The 20,677-nt window shown below is 48.5% G+C and overlaps 1 protein-coding gene across 1 annotated transcript; it reads left to right on the top strand.

The window, feature by feature from the left end:
* Window positions 1-42: 42 nt before the first annotated feature.
* COPS5 (COP9 signalosome subunit 5) lies at window positions 43-15,993 on the top strand. The gene is made up of 8 exons (XM_061549443.1): window positions 43-252; window positions 1,612-1,846; window positions 1,992-2,120; window positions 2,374-2,439; window positions 2,860-2,945; window positions 8,152-8,263; window positions 14,486-14,634; window positions 15,249-15,993. Exons 1-8 carry the CDS (start codon window positions 80-82, stop codon window positions 15,334-15,336), a joined length of 1,038 nt encoding a protein of 345 aa, XP_061405427.1. The 5' UTR covers window positions 43-79; the 3' UTR covers window positions 15,337-15,993.
* The last annotated feature ends 4,684 nt before the right edge of the window (window positions 15,994-20,677 follow it).

Below are 20,677 nucleotides of genomic sequence, written 5' to 3'. Positions count from 1 at the left end.
GACGTCACCACGTCGCTTTGCGTGATGACGTCGTCGCCGCCGCCGTCGGTGACGTCACGCGGTGTTTGGCATTGCCAAGATGGCGTCGGGCGGTCCCAGCGGCAGTGGCGGAGGCAGCGGTGGCACCTCAATGGCGCAAAAGACGTGGGAGATGGCGAACAACATGCAGGATTTACAGAACGTGGACGAGATCTACAAGTACGACAAGAAACAGCAGCAGGAGATCCTCGCGGCCAAGCCCTGGAGCAAAGAGTGAGTGTCGCGGCCCGGCTAGGCGAAGTGGCGCCTCGGATTGTTGGGCCCGCACCCCCCCCCCCCCCCCCGCAAAGAGTGATTTTTGTTTTTTTAAATCGCGTTACCAGCGAATAAAGTTGACCTTTTGTGAATGGTGACTTAACGCGCGTCGGTTTCCCTAAGCGACGCGTGTGTGAGTGCCACCGGATTCGATTTCAGTGCTCCAGACGTCTTGGAGGTGGAGGGGGGTGTTTGTCGTGAGGATGACAGCGTGAGAGCGGTGGGAGGAGATGGAGTGGGATGAAGGGGATGCGTGTGCTTGACTACTCTGTGTGTTGTGTCAGCCAGTCATCTCGAGTCGGTCAACCCATGGCACCTGCTGGCTCTGCCCCGTGACCACCTGTCATCGAGCCTTCGACACTTCACGTGGCCTCAAAGTGCACCTGGCCTGGCACAGGCGCCGTGGTGGCGTCACCGTCACTTAGTGGCGAATGGCGAGTGTTTGTGTTGGTGTATCATGGGGCTAGAGAAGAGATGGGCTGATATACAGAAGGATGTGGAGCTTATTTTACTTGCCGATGACTGGCACTAGAGGTGTCAATATCGGCCTCTGTGGAGGAGGTTCGTGAAGGACGCTACTGAGTTGGACACAGTCGCTCTCCAGCAACAACGGAGGGCAGAGGAGCGACGCTCACAACAACGAGCAGAGCCCCGGGCAGACTAAAACGCAGAAAGTTGGCACATTGGGGAAGCACAGTTGGTGCATCTGCCAGTCATCTCAGTCAACCCATGGGACCTGGGTCTGTTTCCGTGACCTGTCAGTGGGCCTGCGACGCTTCACGTTTTCTCAAAGTGCACCTAGCATGGCACAAGTGTTGTGGTGACGTCACCACCACGTAGTGGTTAACGGCGGTTGTGGTTGGTGTTGTGTGCCTCACTGGGTTGCGTGAGACCGGCGGCGTGAAGTGCGTTAGGAATGGAATTGCTGCTGTTAGAACAAGACGCCGAATGCGTGAGTTTGGCATTTGCCAAAAAGTAAACACTACTACTCGTGTCTTGGCAACAAGACTGTTGAATGGTAAACTATTTGAACAAATTAATTATGGCAAAAAGGTAAAAAAATAATCGGCAACTTTGCGCCCTCCATGACAGAGCTATGAAGAAGGGCCATTTCCCGAAATGTCCCCTCCATATATATTTCATTCTAGGGCAGTGTATTAATTTAATGCGTGTCGTTTGTTTGTGATTTGTGCATAACCACCAATGCAGTTTCACCAACAACTTTTTTGTAAAAGCTGCTGTTCATGTGAGCGACGCTACCGCTACGAATGTGCGATGTTGACGTCGTTAACACCTGCGACGGTGTTGGTGCCGCAGCCACCACTACTTCAAGTGCTGCAAGGTGTCGGCTCTGGCGCTGCTCAAGATGGTGATGCACGCGCGCTCGGGCGGTAACCTGGAGGTGATGGGGCTCATGCTGGGCAAGGTGGACGGAGACACCATGATGGTCATGGACAGTTTCGCGCTGCCCGTGGAGGGCACCGAGACGCGCGTCAACGCGCAGGCAGCCGCCTACGAGTACATGGCCGCCTACATCGAGAACGCCAAGCAGGTTCGTCTCACCATCAAATGCCGTTGAATCAGCTGTGAGCAATACACTGCTGTGTGAAGGTTTTTCCAAGCTATCACCTCCCTTGAATGTCTGCTTGCCCTGGTGTCTCTTGTGAATGTGTGGGTGGTGTGTGCGTATTTTATAGGTGGGCAGGCTAGAAAACGCCATCGGTTGGTACCATAGTCACCCCGGATACGGATGCTGGCTTTCCGGCATTGATGTCAGCACGCAGATGCTGAACCAGCAGTTCCAGGAGCCCTTTGTGGCCGTTGTGGTGAGGATTTGCTATCACTTTCTCTCGGGCTGCCGCAATATCATTTCTCACGATACAATGTTTTGACGGCAACCCTAGCTACCACTACCTCTGGAGAATATTCCCCCGTGGCTCGACTCTTTGCTGTGATTTCTCTAGGCCCTGTGGCCTTTATTATCTCTGTGGTTATTTTCTTGTGGCTTTGCGTCTACAGCTACCTTTTGCTGATGATTCTAGCCTTTGAATCAATACCTCCACTTTTTGTCTCTTCTAGATCGACCCAACGCGCACGATATCCGCAGGGAAAGTGAACCTCGGAGCTTTCCGCACCTACCCAAAAGTGAGTGGCGGTTGGGCTTTGCTAATATTACTTGGGGTGTAATGATACACTCGGGATATAATGATGCACTTATTAACGTTGAATATTAATCTCGCACTTGATAGGTATAATCGTTCATGTACGAATTGATTTAAAAAATGTGTGCATGGTTTACGTAATGAGTTGATGCCACCCCTTCCATTCATTAGAAGCCATAAAAAAAACACATCGACCTGCGATGCTGTTCTGGGCTCTCCCCTTTGGTTGGCTCAACCATACACGATTACCTGGTGCAGCGTGTATCCTTAAGCACTGCGGAGAATAACGTTATCCAGGTGTGGGCCTGCCATGCCAGCCATTATTGATGGCTGGCATGGCAGGCCCCAGCAGTCTGCATGGATATATGGCGGAGCTTTGGTTTTTCTTTTGTGTGGGCTGCAGGGATACAAACCACCGGATGAAGGACCGTCCGAGTACCAGACCATCCCTCTCAACAAAATAGAAGACTTTGGAGTGCACTGCAAACAGTGAGTGTTGTTAATACAGTGCTATTTTAACAGATGCCAGGTGGCACGGTGGTAGAGCGACGGTTGCGAGTTCACAACCTGGTGGGGGTGGGGTTTTGGGTTAACTCGTTTCGTCATTCCTCTGAAGGTCCGTAGAAAGAATGCCACTTTATGGGGAGGGAAGTTGACATTGACTGCCTTGTGCTTAGACTTGGCTGAGGCTTGTGAATGGGAGATGATCAGTGCTTCAATGCTCATTTGAGCAACACCTTACTTGGGTTTTTTGAGATGCCAGAAAAGTGAATTTTTTTCTAGCGTATTGTTTTAGACATGCAGCGACGCGTAGATTCATTGATACGGATATTGCTTACGCTCATGTCTCATGCATGAAAAAAACCGTATATATTTGTTATACAGTGGCTGATGGTGATGATGCATGTTCTTATGCATTTTTAATCGCACACTATCGACGTGTGATATGAAGTCGAGGCGTTGGCCCTGGAGCGTCGTCGCCTGTTATATTGTTTCCCGTTTTAAGACCACAGTTTTATCGCCGAATGTCTTGAGTTTTGATTTATTTCCACAAGGTGGCGCCAATTCACTAGTCTTATACCACTTGGGAATGAAAGAGCATTTAACGAACGCGCACAACACTGTTGCAATTGAAAATATGCGCATAAAGGGCATTTCCCACACACGTCACTAAATCGTGTTACTCACTCGTGATGATTTTAGGAAAATAAAACCTCACTAATGTATGTTTTTGATGATTGCATGTGGTCTATCCAGCGAATGTTGCCATGACTGCATGAATGGCTCCAAATCAATTAATTTCTTCATCTTTGATTGACGAGTTGATATTCCATGAACATTTAACATTTATTTCCAAACTTTAAACAAAAATGAAGTTTGACGACTATGTTTTATCTAAATGTCACCACTGGGATTTGGCCTTTGCTGTACACAATGGCCCAATGTTGTGTTGTACAGTGATGTAGCAACAGGTTCACCAACCTCGACTAATGTGTAACCAATGTCTGAGTCACTGATACAGCATACATGTAATGAGACAAAACAGCACATTTTATTTGGGTCTGCACCTAATTTTACAATTCCATACAATTTTTTCAAATTTTCTTGCTGTGGTTTTCACACCTGATGATGATTGCTTGTGTTGCAATCGAAACGTCGTGAGAATTTTTTTATTTTTATTTTATTACTTCCCTTCTACGTGACTTTACCGAAAGAACCAAGAAGATTAATCCCTGCAGTCACGAAAGCTTTAAATCGAAAAAAAGAAAAAAGAATGTTTGAAAATATTGATTTTTTTATGATAGAATATAGCAATATAATTATATAGACTATAATTCCAGCTGTGATAAAAAAATACGACTTATACTCTGGTGCAACGAATATTGCTCTGTGGCAGAGTGGCTAGGAAAGTTCTGGCCCCTGCTATGTGCACCATAGGTCACTTCAAGGGATCTCAGAAGTCACTGCAGTATCCGCTTCTATGGACCCTTACTCTAACACGAATGGTTCTGCTTGAGATCCGAATATACACGCTGTCTCATGAAATGACACCGACAGCACAAATTGCCGTACAATTATGGGAAAGGACTGAACATTTCAAAAGCATGAAGAAGTTTGATGGATCACTTCAAACCAGGAAACACGTGGGGCTGGCAGGAGTAGTACTCACATGCGATTTTTCATTGTAATTTATCTCCAATGGAAGTCCACTACTTAGCCATACAGCCTGGGCGTGCTCATCAAATCTCTTGGCACTGAACCAAAAGACCGGCTGGAGCATGCGCTCAGCCAAGCACTGGCGTCGTGGCCACTTTGGTGGGTGGGGGGTGGGGTGGTGGGAGGAGGTTCCTCAACCCTATGCCCCTAGCCCAGGATATTCATTACACTATATTGTACGTCCTCCGCCCTGAGTCAAAGGGTCTTTACTTAACTGACATTGCCAATTGACAGCTTGCTAAGATTTGGGGCTGGCGGGGGGCTACTAGGGGTGTGGGCACCCTACATTTGCGTGTGTGCGTGCGTCTGTGTTTCCATGCACGAGCGTGTGTGTTAGTGTGTGCATATGCTGACGTGCGTGTAAGTCTGCGTCTGTGTCTGTGCGAGTGTGTGTGACTGTGGGCAACTGTGTGAGCTCGGGTGTGCGCGTGCTTGCATGCGTGTGTGTGTGTGAGCTTGTGAGCTTGTGTGTGCGTGTGTGTGGCTGCACCCAGCGATCCTTGCTTCCGCCCGGCGCGCTGTGCGGCCCGTGGGACGTGTAGAAGAATGCCGGGCCATGACTTTAGTGCTACCGGTGCGTGTGTGGGTGCGTGTGTTTTGTGTGCGTGTGCATTGCATGCTTGTGCGTGTGCATCCAATGGGATGCGTGTGTGTGTCTACCCATGTGTACATATGTGTGTATCGGTGACGTAGTGGAAAGCACGCTGTGCTAAAAACCCAAACGACCATGAGCTCGATTCCCATCCATGGTTAAAATGTCCCCTTAGGTCAACTCGGCCTTAAATTAGTACCTGATACGGTGTTTAAACATGAGCACTGGGCAGGCTAAGGGTGCCGGGCTCTGGTGCTGGCCGCATCTCCGTCACCTTGTGCATCGTGCCTCTCGTAATGTGTGTTTGCTAACAGTGCTCTCATGCCAACAGTCTGTAAACGGCTGTATGGAAGACCTCTGTACGAGTATGAGCATGTATATGTGTGTATTGGTGTATGAGCACAGGATTATTTGCTTGTGAATGTGCACAATTGTGTGGGGAGTGGGAGTGCAGCGGTTAGCGGGCTGCGCTACGAACCCAGCGACACGAGATCGATTCCTGCTCACGGCCAACACCAGTGATGATTATCTGAACCGGTCCTGGGCCTCCCCTAGGTCGACCCGGCCTCAAATGAGTACCTGGTGTGATGCATAAATATCACCACTTGGGCGTGGTGCTGACCACCCACCCACTCATGTGCCGTGCCGGCCTTTATAGGTGCTTGCTAACAGCACTTGCCCCAATGGTCTGTTAAGCCTATATGGGGGATCTTTGTCTTTGTTTACACAAGTGTGTAAACGAGTGCTGGTTTGCACGTGCATGCGTGGGTGCCTATTTACGGTAATCCAATATGCCATAGGCATTTTGAAATATAGTACAGTAGTTGTGAACGTCAAGTATATCCCTAATTGATTTTAAGAACTCTTGACATATTTAACACACTTTGACATTATGTAACAATATCTCGGCTTTTGTTACCCCTAAATTGTCTGTAAAATTACACTGCCTCCCCGCACACACACGTGCCGTTGATGTGGAGCCGTTCTCACTCTTTCGGCCACGTGCGAGCTCACCTACACACGCACGAGCGGTTGCATCGTGTGCGCGTCCGTCCGTACACGCGATTGGATGGCGGATGTCACCGGTATAGCAATCAAGGGTGGTGTGTAGATGGTGCAACTGCACAACTTCTCCAGGGTCCATGGGTCAGACGGGGGGGGGGGGGGGGTAGATGCAGGCGCCGGGATACAAAGAGGGGTGGGGGGGGAGAATTTGGGCAGAGCCTCTCCCCATTTAATTCGTTGCACCAAGGCCCATGCCAACCACATTATGCCGCTGGCGGTGGTTGCGGGCGTGCGGATGCATGGATCTATGGTATGCGCACTTAATGTGCGTGAGAGCTTTCGACCCCATGCCACCGAATCTGGAAGTGAGTTGCTGTAAATTGATCACGGCGTCTCTCCACGTGTTTCCTGAAACATTTGAGACTCAATTCAACCTTCAATTGCATTTTTTTGTTATCCACCCGCACTCCCCCATTGTAAATGAAGCTGCAAAACGATCAGTTGACCGGATCACTGTAAAAGTTTTTTTGTATTTGCCCGAACCTTTCAACAAATTTGAAAATAATAAGAAAGTGAGCCTATACGCTTTGTTTAATTTTCACTGTGAAGTATACTCAAGTATATTGACTGGTTTTTTTTATTTGACTGTCAGAAAAATCGAGAAAATAACTGTTTCCTTTCAAGCCACGCACACAGACACGCAAATACGCAGCTGCAGTAATACATGGGGTATTGCTGTGCTACAACGTTATGTGTCACTGTTCCCGCCCTCCTGTGGTTGTACATGTACAGCCCTTTTTTTCCCATTCTCTGCTGGATGAGGGCCTCCTCATGCATGCAGTGCTCGTCACGAGGGTTATCTGGCTATACTTTATCACCCTGGTCAGTGGTGTGAGTTTAAGGCAAGGAGCATTGACATGCAGTTCGCAACAAATGATGATTCTGCACTTCCGTCTGCTGCCCACAACACACACCTTATAGCACCTGTTGTATACATGGTGGGCACACATCCAAGCACTATCCAACTCACCTTAGCTTCCGAGAGCTGATGGATGATATTAGGTGCCATTGTGAGTGATTCCGTCATGCTGTCTTGCTAATAGCTGAGCGTTTAGCAGCAAAGACATGAGAGTAGTAGTAGTAGCAGCAGCAGGGCTCACTTTTTGGCTACTGCCAAACTCTTAAGACTTCACTTGCCTCAAGGCAACGTTACCCGGTAGCCACTAACATTCTTGGCTGTTGTGTTTCATTTGATTTTGTGTTTTGTTGTTCCAAGTCAATTACATTTAATGGCATGCTTAGGTTTTCTAATGTTGTAAGTCACATGTTTGCCGGGGGAGAAAAAATATCTAACTTGCCACTTCTGATTGTGAATGACGGTGACTGCGCCCGAGCTAATGACAAGCAGCTCTTGAACTCGGTCCCACCTCACAGTCGTCGACTCCATTCCACTGAACTGCATTTAAAATTAATGTTTTGTGCTTTTTGTTATTGTTCGTTTACGGTGCCGAGAAATTGAATTTCTACGTAGTTGACGTCGTATATACGAGTCCATACGTCGGTCATTTCTTGCTCAAATGAGCATTGAGGCAGTGCTCATTTCCTGTTTACAGCCCAGACCCGGTAGTGGAAATTACACATTCCTATGGTGAAGGTGAGTCCTTTCATAATACAACCACTGTTGAAATACCTCCATGAAGGGGTATTAATTTTATCGACCCCGGAGGGATGACGGGCCGAGTTAACCCCCAACCAGGATTTGAACTCCCAACCCTGCCGATTGCGAGCCACGTGGGTGCAATGCGGGCGTGCTGTGGTGCACGGTGCGTGTAGCACGTAGGTGACAAACTGGCTCGCCCCGACATGCTGTCTGCATCGCAGGTACTACGCCCTGGAAGTGACGTATTTCAAGTCGTCGCTCGACAGGAAGCTGCTGGAGCTCTTGTGGAACAAGTACTGGGTCAACACTCTGAGCTCGTCCAGCCTCCTCACGGTAATACGCAGCGGCAGCGGCGCGTGCCTGTGCAATCTGCCGCTTGACATGCGGTTGTTTGCTTTCTGTCTGATGTGTTTTTCATTTTACACCGAGTTCCGTGATGTTGTGTTATTTGGTTTGCGGCACAACCCGAAAACGCATCGTGGCGTGTGCAGGCCACTGGATGGATTGTCACGTGGCAGGAGAATTAAGGAGACCCTCGTCCAGCAGTGGATTGATGATAGTTGATGATAAGGATTAGAATAATGGCGGCACTGTGGAGCCAATAATTTTCGAGGTTCGACTCCTACCCAGGAAACGGTGGTCAGCCATAAATCCCTGCAAAACTGGGGCTGGCAGATGCAATTATCCAACACTGCCCCACTCCGCCAATTCATAGACCACGTATCACACTGCCACGCTGCCCGCATCGCTGATTCACAGACCATGCATTACATGATCTCACGCAGCCCGGGTCACCAATTCACAACCCACGCATCTCACAATCCCATGCTACCTATGTCGTCGATTCACAGACCATGCATCACATAATCCCACGCTGCCCGCACCGCTGATTCACGGGCAACATTACCAACATCCACCAAGCATACACGGAGACTATCGAATGGCTTCACCTCGCTCTACACGTATAATGTTAAGTTGACATTGCCATACAAAAAAGAAGACTTGGGCCACCACGTAGTGTGGCCTCTAATCCAGGCAGATGCTCAGCATTTGTGATGATCATTAATGCGAGAAATCACTTTGCAATGCACAAAGTGAAAAGCGCCGGTAAGAGATGGTGCACACAACATAGGGCACCAATTATCAGGCCTGGCCCAAAGCCATAAATTAATTTTCATGGACGCATGTTTTGAGGCTTGCGTAAGGATGCACACAGATGGGGTGCAGAAGCTTCAAGACCTACAGGGGTCTCTGACTGAACCCGGGGGGCACGTTCCACTTTGCCCTTAAGCTTCAAGCACGTGCCCTGCCAAACTGATAGAGGGGAGGACACAGTGCTCTGTGAATGGAAAATTTCAAAGCACCACCTCTTTGGACCCCCCCCTGGGACAGCAGATGCAGAGGCATTGGGCAAGAGGCTACGGCTTCAAAAAGTCAGCGTTTTGACAAGAAAGGGCTCTCGCCTTTTCCTGTGACGCCGCCTCTACGCAGAGGTATGTCCAGGATCAAGCATGAAAAGGCAGAAGCCTTGCTGGTGCCAGTGTGATGGTGGAGGAGGTCTCGTATCGGCACTACTGGGTATATTATGTGTCCTCGACATTCACGGCCTCTGTCAGCGTCCCGCTCTCAAAATGGAGGGGTGAGGGAGGGGGGTGGAAAAATCAAACGCTCCTCCGCGTAAAGCGAGTTCCTGTGTGCGTTTGAGCTTGTGGCCAAAGTTGGGAGCTTAATTGTACGTGTGATTGTTACTTGCGCAAATGTTTTCGATTGTAAGCGCTTGCGCGGTTGCAGTTGCGTGTGTGATTGTGATTGTTAGACGCACGCTTGTGGGAACGGGCGCACGGTCGCGTGTCCGTGCGACGCTGAGCGTGCGTGGAAGGCCCCCCCTGTACTTGCTCAGTGTGTGGTTACCGTCATGGGTCGCCGCTCTTTTAGACGTTACTTGATATTGCGTGTAACTCCGTAACATGGGTGCTAGGCCGGTGTAGCACACACAAACTCCGCACCACACACACACACACTCCGTGCTACACACAACACCACACACACACGCTGCACAAAACACACACACACTACACTTACACACATTGCATAATGCAAACTGCACAACACAGCGGCACAGCAAAACAAGGACATGCAAAGACCCCCCATATAGTCTTTAACAGACTGTTGGGGCAAGTGCTGTTAGCGAGCACTTATGAAGGCCAGCACGGCACACGAGGGGGTTGGTGGCCACCACCACACCCGATCGCTTTTGCCTCCCTAGTGGCAATGTTTACACCGCAACAGGTACTCATTTTGAGGCTGAGTCGACCTAGGGGAGGCCCAGGACCGGTTCAGATAATTGTCACTTCTGTTGGCCACGAGCGGGAATCGAACTCTGGTCGCTAGGTTTTTAGTCCAGCGCACTAGCTGTACTGTACATTTAAATAAAATTTCACTTGTCATTAACTGCCATTCAAACTGAAATGCCGAGACCAGGGGTGGGCAACCTACGGCTCCGGAGCCGCATGCGGCTCTTTAAGCACTGCTTCGTGACGTTGTTTATTAATGACCACTGTCTGGTATTCACATTGTATTGCGGCTCCTTGACATATTGAGTTAAATTTTTTTTACCAAATTGAAAACAAATTGCTCTTCTTGTAAATTTGGTTTGCCGACCCCTGACCTCGGGGGAGCAAACACCCTACTTTGGACTGCATTAATTCCCCAAAGTAGTAAGTAGTGCAAACCACCATCGAAAGTATGGTAACGATAATCTGTGTCATCACATTATGCGTATTTGTTTATATTTTCAGCAGAGGGACTATGAGGGTCTTCTTAGAGACGCTTGTGTGAGGGGTCGCGACCCCGAGCGCATGGCGTGACGGAGTTACACGTCTGCTCCGTGACCCGGCACCCTCTGCTCAGTGCCTCCTCCTCCGTGTCACGGCTCAGTCTCATAGCCCACCTAGCTTGACACGGATATGTGAATTTGCACGTGTATGTATGTATGTGTGTTGGCGAAAGAGATACGGCGGGGGGGGGGGGGGGCGGTGGGGAGCGTGCCAGTACTAGTTCAGATGTCACTCACCATGAGTGATGTTAGCTGGGTTCTGAGCGCAAGTGCTAGCCAAATGTAAGCATTACCAAATCACAGTTTGCTTATTTCGGCAACAAAGTGACAGCCTCTCTAGCAGTGGCCACGTGACTTGGAGGTCAGAACGCTGAGCTGGCACCACTGAGTTTTCGATGTTGGAACCGGCTGGAGTTGATGGTTTCATCCCAAACACCGTCGCAAAGCATCGTGGGGAAGTACGGTCAAACGTTCCCCCGTTAGCAGCGCATTATCCAGCAGTAGATTAAGAATGGGCTGTGCAGCATACACATATCCACATTTTTAAATCATTAGTGCCGCACGCCCTCCATCACTACCGCTCCCAGTAGCCCAAGCCTTGCCCAACCCCACCTTCCCCCCCCCTCCACAGACCGCCACAGCATCTTCCACCCCCCCCCCAACCCACCGCACCCCTCCCGGCAGCCCCCCTCTGCCCACGTCCGGGCCTTGACGTGTGCCGGCATTGGCGAGCGTGACTGAGTGGCGGTGTTAGTATGCGGTGTTGCTGTGCGGTGCTGCACCTCCCGAGCCCCTGCGCGTCCCGGGCGAACGCTGGCGTCGGTCGGGTGGCAGAGCGGAGCGTGACGGAGCCTCGTATCCCCGGGCTCCCCTCCACCCCCCCGGTATTGTTTTTCCGCCGACCGCTAATGAAGATGAATAACTCAAACGAGCCCTCCGGCGTTGGCACTTAGCCCCCGCTGTGCCCTGCCTCGGCCTCGCTGCCACGTGGGGACACGAGAAGAGCAATGGGAGGAGGAGGAGGGTGAAGAGGGTGGAGTGCTCGGAGTTTGGTGCGGCAGAGGTGGAGAGAGGGAGTGAGGAGAGTACTTGAATTGTGGAAATTTGGATATGGAAGGTAATTATGGTAATGAAGGTGGCAGCCAAGGATTATTATTTCTAAACCGCTTGGGTAATATATTTGGCAAAAAACTTACTATTTATTAATCGGCTAGCCAATGGGTATTAAGTGTAGCTCATGGTGTGAGACTTGGAATACCACTTGCATCTGGTTAAATCATGGGACATCACTTAAATCTTAGCAAACCACTTGCGCACCTCGTTACTGCGAGACCGCTTAAATTGTTTAATCTTAACGAACTTACCATATATACGGATTCTGTTGGAAAATGTAGGTTGTGCGATTACTTGAGATAGTCTTGTGCTAGTTAACTGTTACATTGAAAGATCGCTTGTGAATACCATTCCCTGCACCTTTCCTGGTTTGCAGATATTAATATTTAAAGTACTGAAGTGCACTATGAAACATTTTCCTGCTTTTTCATTTGTCATTTTTGGCAATTGTATCCTGATTGTGCTATCGATGTCTGTGAACGATTTTTTTTGTAGGAGCATTGCAACTCTCCGTGTTACGGAATGTTCCACAGAAGCGGATATCGTAGAATTTATTTTGAGATCCCCTTCAAGTAACCTCTCTGGTCCACGCATTCGGGAGGGCAGCACTCTCCCCACCCACTGATAGTAATCTTTGTCACGTAACAGTCAAACTGCTACTTTTAATTCTCAGAACTAGAATATAGATACAACTAGCTGCACACGAAATTTAATGTGGTGGGATTTTTGTTGTTGTTATTGTGCAGCGATCGGTGACCGAGCTGTGACTCAACATCTTGCCACCTTGGAGAACCTTGTGTAATCGTGAACACTTGCCCGGATTTTAAACCCAGGATATCTGCAGTGCCAGCTCGGTGCACCGACCTCCTGATCCTCCTGGCCACCTCGTGTTAACGATCACAGTGTCGTAGCCACGTTCCGCAAGTTCACTCGGCAGGGCCGCCTTTCCGCAACGAAGGTTGGGGTCTCAGTGGCCGGACACCCTGAGCGCTCGCCGACTCGATTTCGTGTTTTTCTAAGCGAGGGGTTGCAGACCTGTGGCACGCCAAGCCTCTTCCTGTGGCTCGCCGATCACCGCCTGTGGCGGGCGCCACTGGCGCACCACTCGATTTCGGCGTTAGGTTGAACCAATTTAATGCAACCTCCCCGTAGCACACGTGTACTCGGGGCATACACACATGCACACACATGCACACACACGCAGGCTCCAGCAGGCTCCGCACGGCCTCTCTGGGCTGCATTCAGCTTGCATTTATTTCCTCCTTGAGAGAAACCCCAAAAGCCACCCTCGCCTTGATGGGTTACGTCCTGTTAAGTGCTTTAATCTGCACGCTACTTTCACTTCTGCTTCCGCTGTGTTTGAGCTTATTTGCTGTGTTCCCGGTGTGCGTGAGGTTATGTATTGTATTCCCGAGCGGTGTTTGATGGGGATTATTTCTTTTTTTCTTCCCTTTGCTGAAGTTCCTACAGCTTTGCTTCTGCTGCGTTTGATGCTGCGTGTTTCTAGTCTGGCCTATGACCAAATCATCCGGAATGTGCCCGATGCCATCAGATCACGGAAGCTACGCAGAGACTGAACCTCGATAGCACTTGGGCAGGCGACCAGCGTAGAAACAAATGGATGATTTAGGGCCACTGCTGGGCTCCGCTCTCAGCAGAGGGCAGTGCAGCAAAAACAATTGTTGTACTGTATTGTGCGGCAGCGTCTATGGTCCCTGCCTTCACTGGCCCTTATTCGCCAACATGTGGAAGTATAGTCAAACTACCCACCCGACCTGCATGGTGTATGGAGGTCCTCATTCGGCAGTGCTGACGGCCGTGCATTTTGTTTGTGGCGTGATTTTTTTTTCAATACAGATTTGATGGCGTGCCACATTGGCGAGTTAACTACCTCGCTTGATATGCAGGAGGTCGTGGGTTCGATCCCATCCCTGACGCTTGCATATTCGGAGTTTGCATGCTCTCCTCCGTGGTCACGTGGATTTTTCTCAGGGTCCTCTGGTTTTCCCCTCCACATTTAGAAACAAGCGTTTTGAGTATTTGGCTGCTATAAATTTCCATGTGAAAAGCCACTTCGTTGTGCTTTCATTTGTGGCCCAGGTCGCTTCTGAAAAAGAGCTGTATAGCTCAGTGGGACTTACCTGGCAAAATAAAAAAAATTGTTTAGTTTTTAGTCTATATGTCTCTGGTTCTGTGTTTTATCTCTCTCAAATTTAGCATTCTCAGGAAGAACGTAATCAACCAGGTAGGGCGTTGACTGTTATGTTATCCGACTCTCTGTTGTATTACATTACATTTCTAAGTATACTAGATTTGTGTTTCTATTTCATTTATGCCTGATGATGATTGCTTGTGTTGCAATCGAAACGTCGTATGCTAGTATTTAATTTATTATTTTCTCTTTATACGTGACTTTACCGAAAGAACCAAAGAGTAATTCCTGCAGTCACGAAAGCTCCAAATTAAGTATGAAAGCTCAAAATTAAGTATTTAGTTTGATTGGTTGTGGATGTTATGCAGCCCCTTGTTTGTACCCGGCTTTGTCATAGTCGTCGTCTGTGCAGCCTGACGGTGGCGCGTGTCTCATTGGGGTGCCCCGTGTGCAGAACGCCGACTACACGACGGGACAGATATTCGACCTCTCTGAGAAGCTGGAGCAGTCCGAAGCGCAGCTGGGCCGGGGCAGCTTCTTGCTGGGCATCGACGGGCCGGAGCGCAAGCCCGAGGACAAGCTCACCAAGGCGACGCGCGACAGGTGACCCGGGGGTCGCCTGGGGGTCGCCCCGGATGCCCTCCGTCCGTCCGCACACGCGGCGGTCCCAGGGACGTGGCAACCTACGTCGCAGACCATTATTCGGATTATAAGACCTACCGGAAAGCAAGACGCACCCCACACTTTCTGGAAGTCGCAGGAAACGAGGGTGTTCCAATGTAAAAAAAATATATAGAGAATACGGTAATGTGTAGATGCAATAAAGTTGTTGAATTTGCCAGGGTATCTATAAAGCTGTTCAAAATATTGGTTTACACGGCCACCAAATTGTAACCCCACACTTTCTGGAAGTCACAGGAAACGAGGGTGTTGCAATGTAAAAAAATAGAGAATACGGTAATGTGTAGTAGCAATAAAGTTGATTTTGCCAGGGTATCTATAAAGCTGTTCAAAATATTGGTTTACACGGCCACCGGATTGTAAGACGCACCCAAAACTTTTACTTTTAAATCCCATAAAAGTAATACAATTGTGTGCATCTTGTAATACGGGGGAAGAATATGATGTTTCCACTTGCCTACTTGTACACGACTGCCACTACAGTCCCATTATGTTCATTGACCCTGGATCACGTGTGTGTGTGTGTGTCTCCACAGCTGCAAGACGACAATCGAGGTGATCCACGGACTGATGTCTCAAGTAATCAAAGACAAACTCTTCAATCAGATCACGCCCACGAGCTAGACCACCGACCGCCAGCGAAAGCTGGCAAGATCAAACCAACGCGCGATTTTTGTTATTTACTGCGTGGCATATGACGTTAGTTAACCCCCCCCCCCCGCCGCCCCCCGTGTCCTCTCAAGCAATGGGCAAAGGAAATTGGTAACGGGAACGTTGCAAATGTTTTTGTTGTTCATGCAGCATTTCTGTAATGTATTCTACAGCGAAGTGTTTATCCTGCGATTAAATGCTGATTTGGACAAACTCGAGTAAAAACCGCCTTTCGAGAAACCTGTTTGTTGATGACTGAATGCAATGTAATACGACGCAATGCAATTGTTCATCGCCGCCTGCGCGTTGTGCTTTTAACAATGCTGTACATGAAAACTGCTGGCAATGCCACGCGATGGTGTTCGCCATCGTTAAAGATGCTGCATAAGCAGTTTCCAAGTAGAGGAGTATAATTGAGGCTGCATTTAAAATATAAAAAAACTGATTTTAATGCGCACTTTTTGGCTCGTTTGCATTACGTTATATATGTTACTTCAGGCGCCCAAAGGGCTTAACCTTATGCCATTTGACATATTTGGCAGGAAACAGCGGAAGTGATGTCATTATGGAATGACCTGAAAGAATCTGTTTTTGGATCATACGAAATTTGGTATTCCAACGCGATTTTCAGATTTTTTTTTGCAGTTTAATTTGAAAATCGTGAGCACATGCGTAGGAAACGCATACGTGCGTGCCTGCACGCTTACTAACACGCGTCTTCAGTACTTATTATACATAAACACTCATTATGACAATTATAATTATACGTGAGATGTACGAATATTCACCCATAAAAGCCACACGGAGTACAAAGATTTTGGGGGGGGGGGAGAGGAAAACTCATTCGGGATAGGAGAAGAACTTGAAAACTCCATGCAGAATTGTGCCCGAGTCAGGAATGGAGGGCAGCCAAAAGGTTTTAAAAACAAGTACATAGTAAAAAAAAAAGTTGCACCAACTTAATTCTCTCTACTCTTTTTGACACCTCATTTATGTGTGTTCTGCACCATAAACAGTACTTGCAATGTAATAGAAATGCTGGCATTGACGTTTGCAGTCGGCGAGGTTTTTTTGGCGCACAAAAAAGGAAAACGCAATAAGCTATCGGTGCTCGCGCTTTTAATATCCCGTTGTCAAAACTATTCGGTCGCCCCGTCTTTTGAAAACATTTCCATAATTCCTTCCATCGCGCGCGCACACACGCGCAAGCTCGCACACGAACACACGCGCGGTGTACAAATAAACACGCAAACGTCCGTGCGCACACGCTCCTAGAGCTGTGTGTGTGTTGTACACAGCGCAGGGCGGCTCCTAATATCCTGCGGTTTGCATAACCCTTGGTTATCGACACAAAAACGTGATATCTGGGCAGTAGCCGTGTTTATTTAAGTCCTCGTAAATCAACTCCATGTACGTTCTCGCATATTTGGGATCCCAGCAGCAGAGGCGGTGATTCGAGTGGGTTCCCCTTCACTCTGAATTTCCTCCTCGACCTCTTCGACAGTCGCACCGCTTGCCACCGCTTTGCCGCCACCACTCCATCACCACCCCAACACCTCACCACCACACCACTCCATCACCACACCACTTCACCACTTCACTCTTGCCGACGTCGCGTGCCGAAAGTGTGGCGACTGCCGAGCGTTTATTCACGCGCATCTCAATAGTGTTTATGTTTCTGATGAAGCTCCACTGTGGCGTTTGAATCTCTCCAAGTGTGACACGCTAATAAGTTCATCCCACTTCATCATCATCTCAATTCATACTCTGGTTTTTTCGGTAAAGTCACGGAGGTAAAAAAAAACAATAAATGAATTTGACTGTAACGGTTCCACCTGAAGACGGAAGCTTGTGTTGCCTCCGAAACGTCTTGATTTAATTTAGTTTTTTCATTTATTTATTTTTCACCTACGTGACTTTACCGAAAAAAACAGTATGAATCCTTGCAGTCACGAAAACGTCAAATGTAGAAGACATCTCAATTCACTTGGGTGCACGACTCGCACAGTAACCAACTTGAACACGGACAGAATCAGTATTGGTCGTATACGTATGTTCTGCACTTCTTTTGCACGGCTGATGTAGATGCAGAGCAACAACTACAAATTTACATTCACTTGGGCAAGCCAGACAACCACGTCAGGAGCAGCGTATCGCTGTGATGTCTCCTTCGTATTTGTGGTTCGGGCATTGCGTCCGTTGTACATTTGTTACGGTCTGTTCTGGATGACCAGAGTCGCACACTGGAGATTTTTTAATTTTCCATTTGTGCGTCGGGTATCCGCATGTACTGCCATGGTTTGTGGTTGGTATAGATATTGCATTCAGTTGCCAATGAGCAGTTGGCTTCAGTGCTCTTGTTTTACATGTTCAGGGTTCATATTCTTGGTTCTTTCGGTAAAGTCACGTAGATAGAATTTTTTAAAAATAAAAGCAAAAAAAACCATGACGTTTCGATCGCAATACAATTTTCAATGTTATTGAAAAAATATATCACGTGAAAAATGTTGCGAGAATCTCATACACATTAGTCATGGGTTAAATAAATTAATTTTTAGTCTTGGTTCTTTCGGTAAAGTTACATCAATAGAAACAAAAATAAAAATTAACTTTTCTCTCCGCCTGATGAAGACCGCGATCGAAACGTCGTGGGTTTTTTGCTTTTTTTTTATTACATTTTATTTTAATTTTCTATCTACGTGACTTTACCGAAAGAACCAAGAATATGAATTCCTACAGTCACGAAAGTTTTAAGTCAAAATGTTCAGGGTTATGCTAAGAAAAGAAAGAGAAAAAAAACCCTCAACGTCTGCTCACATCGCGAGATTACTAATCGTGCGATTACGAAAGAAACATTCACAGACTGTTGTTCTCCAGCAGTAGTTTGTGTAGTTTTAAAGGAATTGGGCGAATTAACATCAACATTCTCCAGGAGCCTCTGCGTGCAGTCTTGTTTTGCATCCACAACCCCCCTGCGTGTAATTTGGGCCACATGTTGACAACCTCCCTGTCCTCCGGGACCACCGAGGCCCACGTTTCCACCTTCGACGACTAATCACCGCGTGTTTGTAATGTTAAGCGGGAGGGGGGGGGGGACCCTCCCGTGTGCACCGCGCACGTGTACATACGAACGGTTGACTTGCTTTAACATGCGAAGGGCCGCGTGATTCAGATCGATTGGAGAAGTTTGGCCGACGAGGAAAGCCGCCGTTCCGGCAGTGGCGCCCCAAGGGGCTGGCTTTGGCTGTTGAAATCTGGGCAACTTCAGGCCCAAACGGTTTTAAAACTGCAGACCTCCGTGCCTCCCCACGGCTCCCTTGACTTTGAATGACTTCCAATCAGCTAATGGAGAAATATGGTGGGTCCCGTTATGAGTCGTGCATTTCCCTTGGCAAGTCTATACAACCCGTGCACTATATACTGTTTTTGTAAAATATTAATGCAATACCATTGGAACCTCCTTTGCCAGTAGCAAAATATGATAATTGGTTTTTTACCCTTTTATCTGGCAACAAAACTGATAATTTGTTTTACAAGGAGTCATGTTTGCATTGACCACAATACCTGCGGTCGGAATGCAAACAAAAAACACAACTCTGATAATGTATGCACTGTCCTTGAAATTGATTGGTCCACACCCGAGACAGATTTTCTTAGAGCCTAGTCTCACATGGTGTTGGACCAGATGACACCTTGAGGCTGCAATAGCTCGCTCACGCTACTGTTGGCGGAAAGGCCTCTACTGCGGCGAGCTTCGAGGGAGGAGTCCTCGACTCTTGCGGGTATCTTGGCCTCCTCTTCCACGATGGGGGTCAGACCGTCTTGGAAGAGGTGTGAATACATGCACTTGACCCCCAACAACAACAACCGCCATTCACCACTAAGTGGCGGTGACGTCACCACGGGGCTTGTGCCAGGCTATGTGCACCTTAAGGCCACGTGAAGTGTCGAATGGGATAGACCCAGATGACACGGGTCGACTGACTGAGATGACTGGCCGATGCACCACCTGTGCCCCCTGCTGTGCCAACTTGCAGTGTTTTACCCCCTCCATACATACCACAGGCAAGTTGGCGATCGACTTCACGGGCTGTATACCAAATTGTCCTCCTGGTTTGGCAGAGCCGTGCGGGACAAGGGGTGATTTAAGAAACGGGGAAATCGAATCCAGCGGCAAACTTCTGGTTCGAGGAGCATAAACCATCACGCGAACTTCGGTCATCCTCGCAGTAGCGGCTTTTGGATAACCATCGGACAAAGACGGTCAACGGATCACGCGTTTCCAGGCACGCTTCTGCGGCCGTCTGGAACGCTCTGCCGGTATTGGGAAGCCGCTGAGAGCTATGCACTTTTAAACCATCGAGATTGAAACTAAATAATTTAGAACTGCTGTTGTTTATTTAGTTGTCCTTCCCCCGCACCTCCGATTAGCACGGTTGGCTAGGTAGGGTGCGAAAGAAGTTCAACATGCCAATGAATCCGGTGTGCTGACCAGTAACCTACCCACGGCAGCGTCGGCGTGTACGCGCGCTCTATAAATGCATCGCGCAAGTAGAGGATACGTTTTAATGGGGCTTAGAAGTCATTGAAAATCTCGGGGTCGTAAGGGCCACCGTAGGCCTTGGTTGTAACTCGCAATTAATGAATGGGCTTGCCAAGTCTCCGTTTGGGGAGCGAAGCTCTGAATTGTTCCCACGTATTCCTCTCAAATGCCCGAGTGTGCGTTTATCCCGCGACGCCGAGCGTTCCCAACTCTCACGGCACCGCCCACGCACGCCCCCACTGAAGTAAGTCACTGGCCACATTCCGCCGTCATCGAAGCTGTGAAATGACGAGGAGAAATCCCCCATCATATCCATAGCAGAAAACAAAAAAAATAGTGCAGGCTGGAACATCACACGTGTTAAACAACACGCGCATCGACACGTGTACAAAAAAAGTGGACTCGGCCTTTGTGCGTTGCGCAAAAGCAATTTTGTAAACACGTGTTGTTTGAAATCGTGGAGTTTTCCAGCCTGCGCTATTTTTGGTTTATGGCAGGGTTTCCTAAACTCTAGACCTCGCCACCACTCCGCCACGCGACGTCTTGCTGCGTTTACAAAATCACAAACTCGTTCCACGCTGCACGCGCCCGATCATTGTTAAACACGTCCCACGTGACGCGCTAAGCAATGAACGTTGCTTGCGTCACGTGGGACACGTGTGCGCGCGCACGCACATGCACAATGAGATTTCTATCTTAATTTAAATAGGCTCTTAAATTATGCCCAGTTGAAATGTTACATTTTAATAGTTGGACTATTCATTCGTGGCT

The sequence above is a fragment of the Lethenteron reissneri genome, chromosome 10, assembly GCF_015708825.2.
Source record: "Lethenteron reissneri isolate LAM-NWPU_2019-01 chromosome 10, ASM1570882v1, whole genome shotgun sequence".
NCBI lineage: Eukaryota > Metazoa > Chordata > Hyperoartia > Petromyzontiformes > Petromyzontidae > Lethenteron > Lethenteron reissneri.
The sequence above is the reverse complement of the archived record's forward strand: the minus strand, read 5'-3'. Positions and strand labels throughout refer to the sequence as shown.

Coding starts and splice junctions, on each gene's coding strand:
- COPS5 (XM_061549443.1), top strand. CDS start 80: ATGGCGTCGGGCGGTCCCAGCGGCAGTGGCGGAGGCAGCGGTGGCACC. Junction 2,440..2,859: donor CTTTCCGCACCTACCCAAAA/GTGAGTGGCGGT, acceptor TGTGGGCTGCAG/GGATACAAACCACCGGATGA. Junction 14,635..15,248: donor ACCAAGGCGACGCGCGACAG/GTGACCCGGGGG, acceptor GTGTCTCCACAG/CTGCAAGACGACAATCGAGG.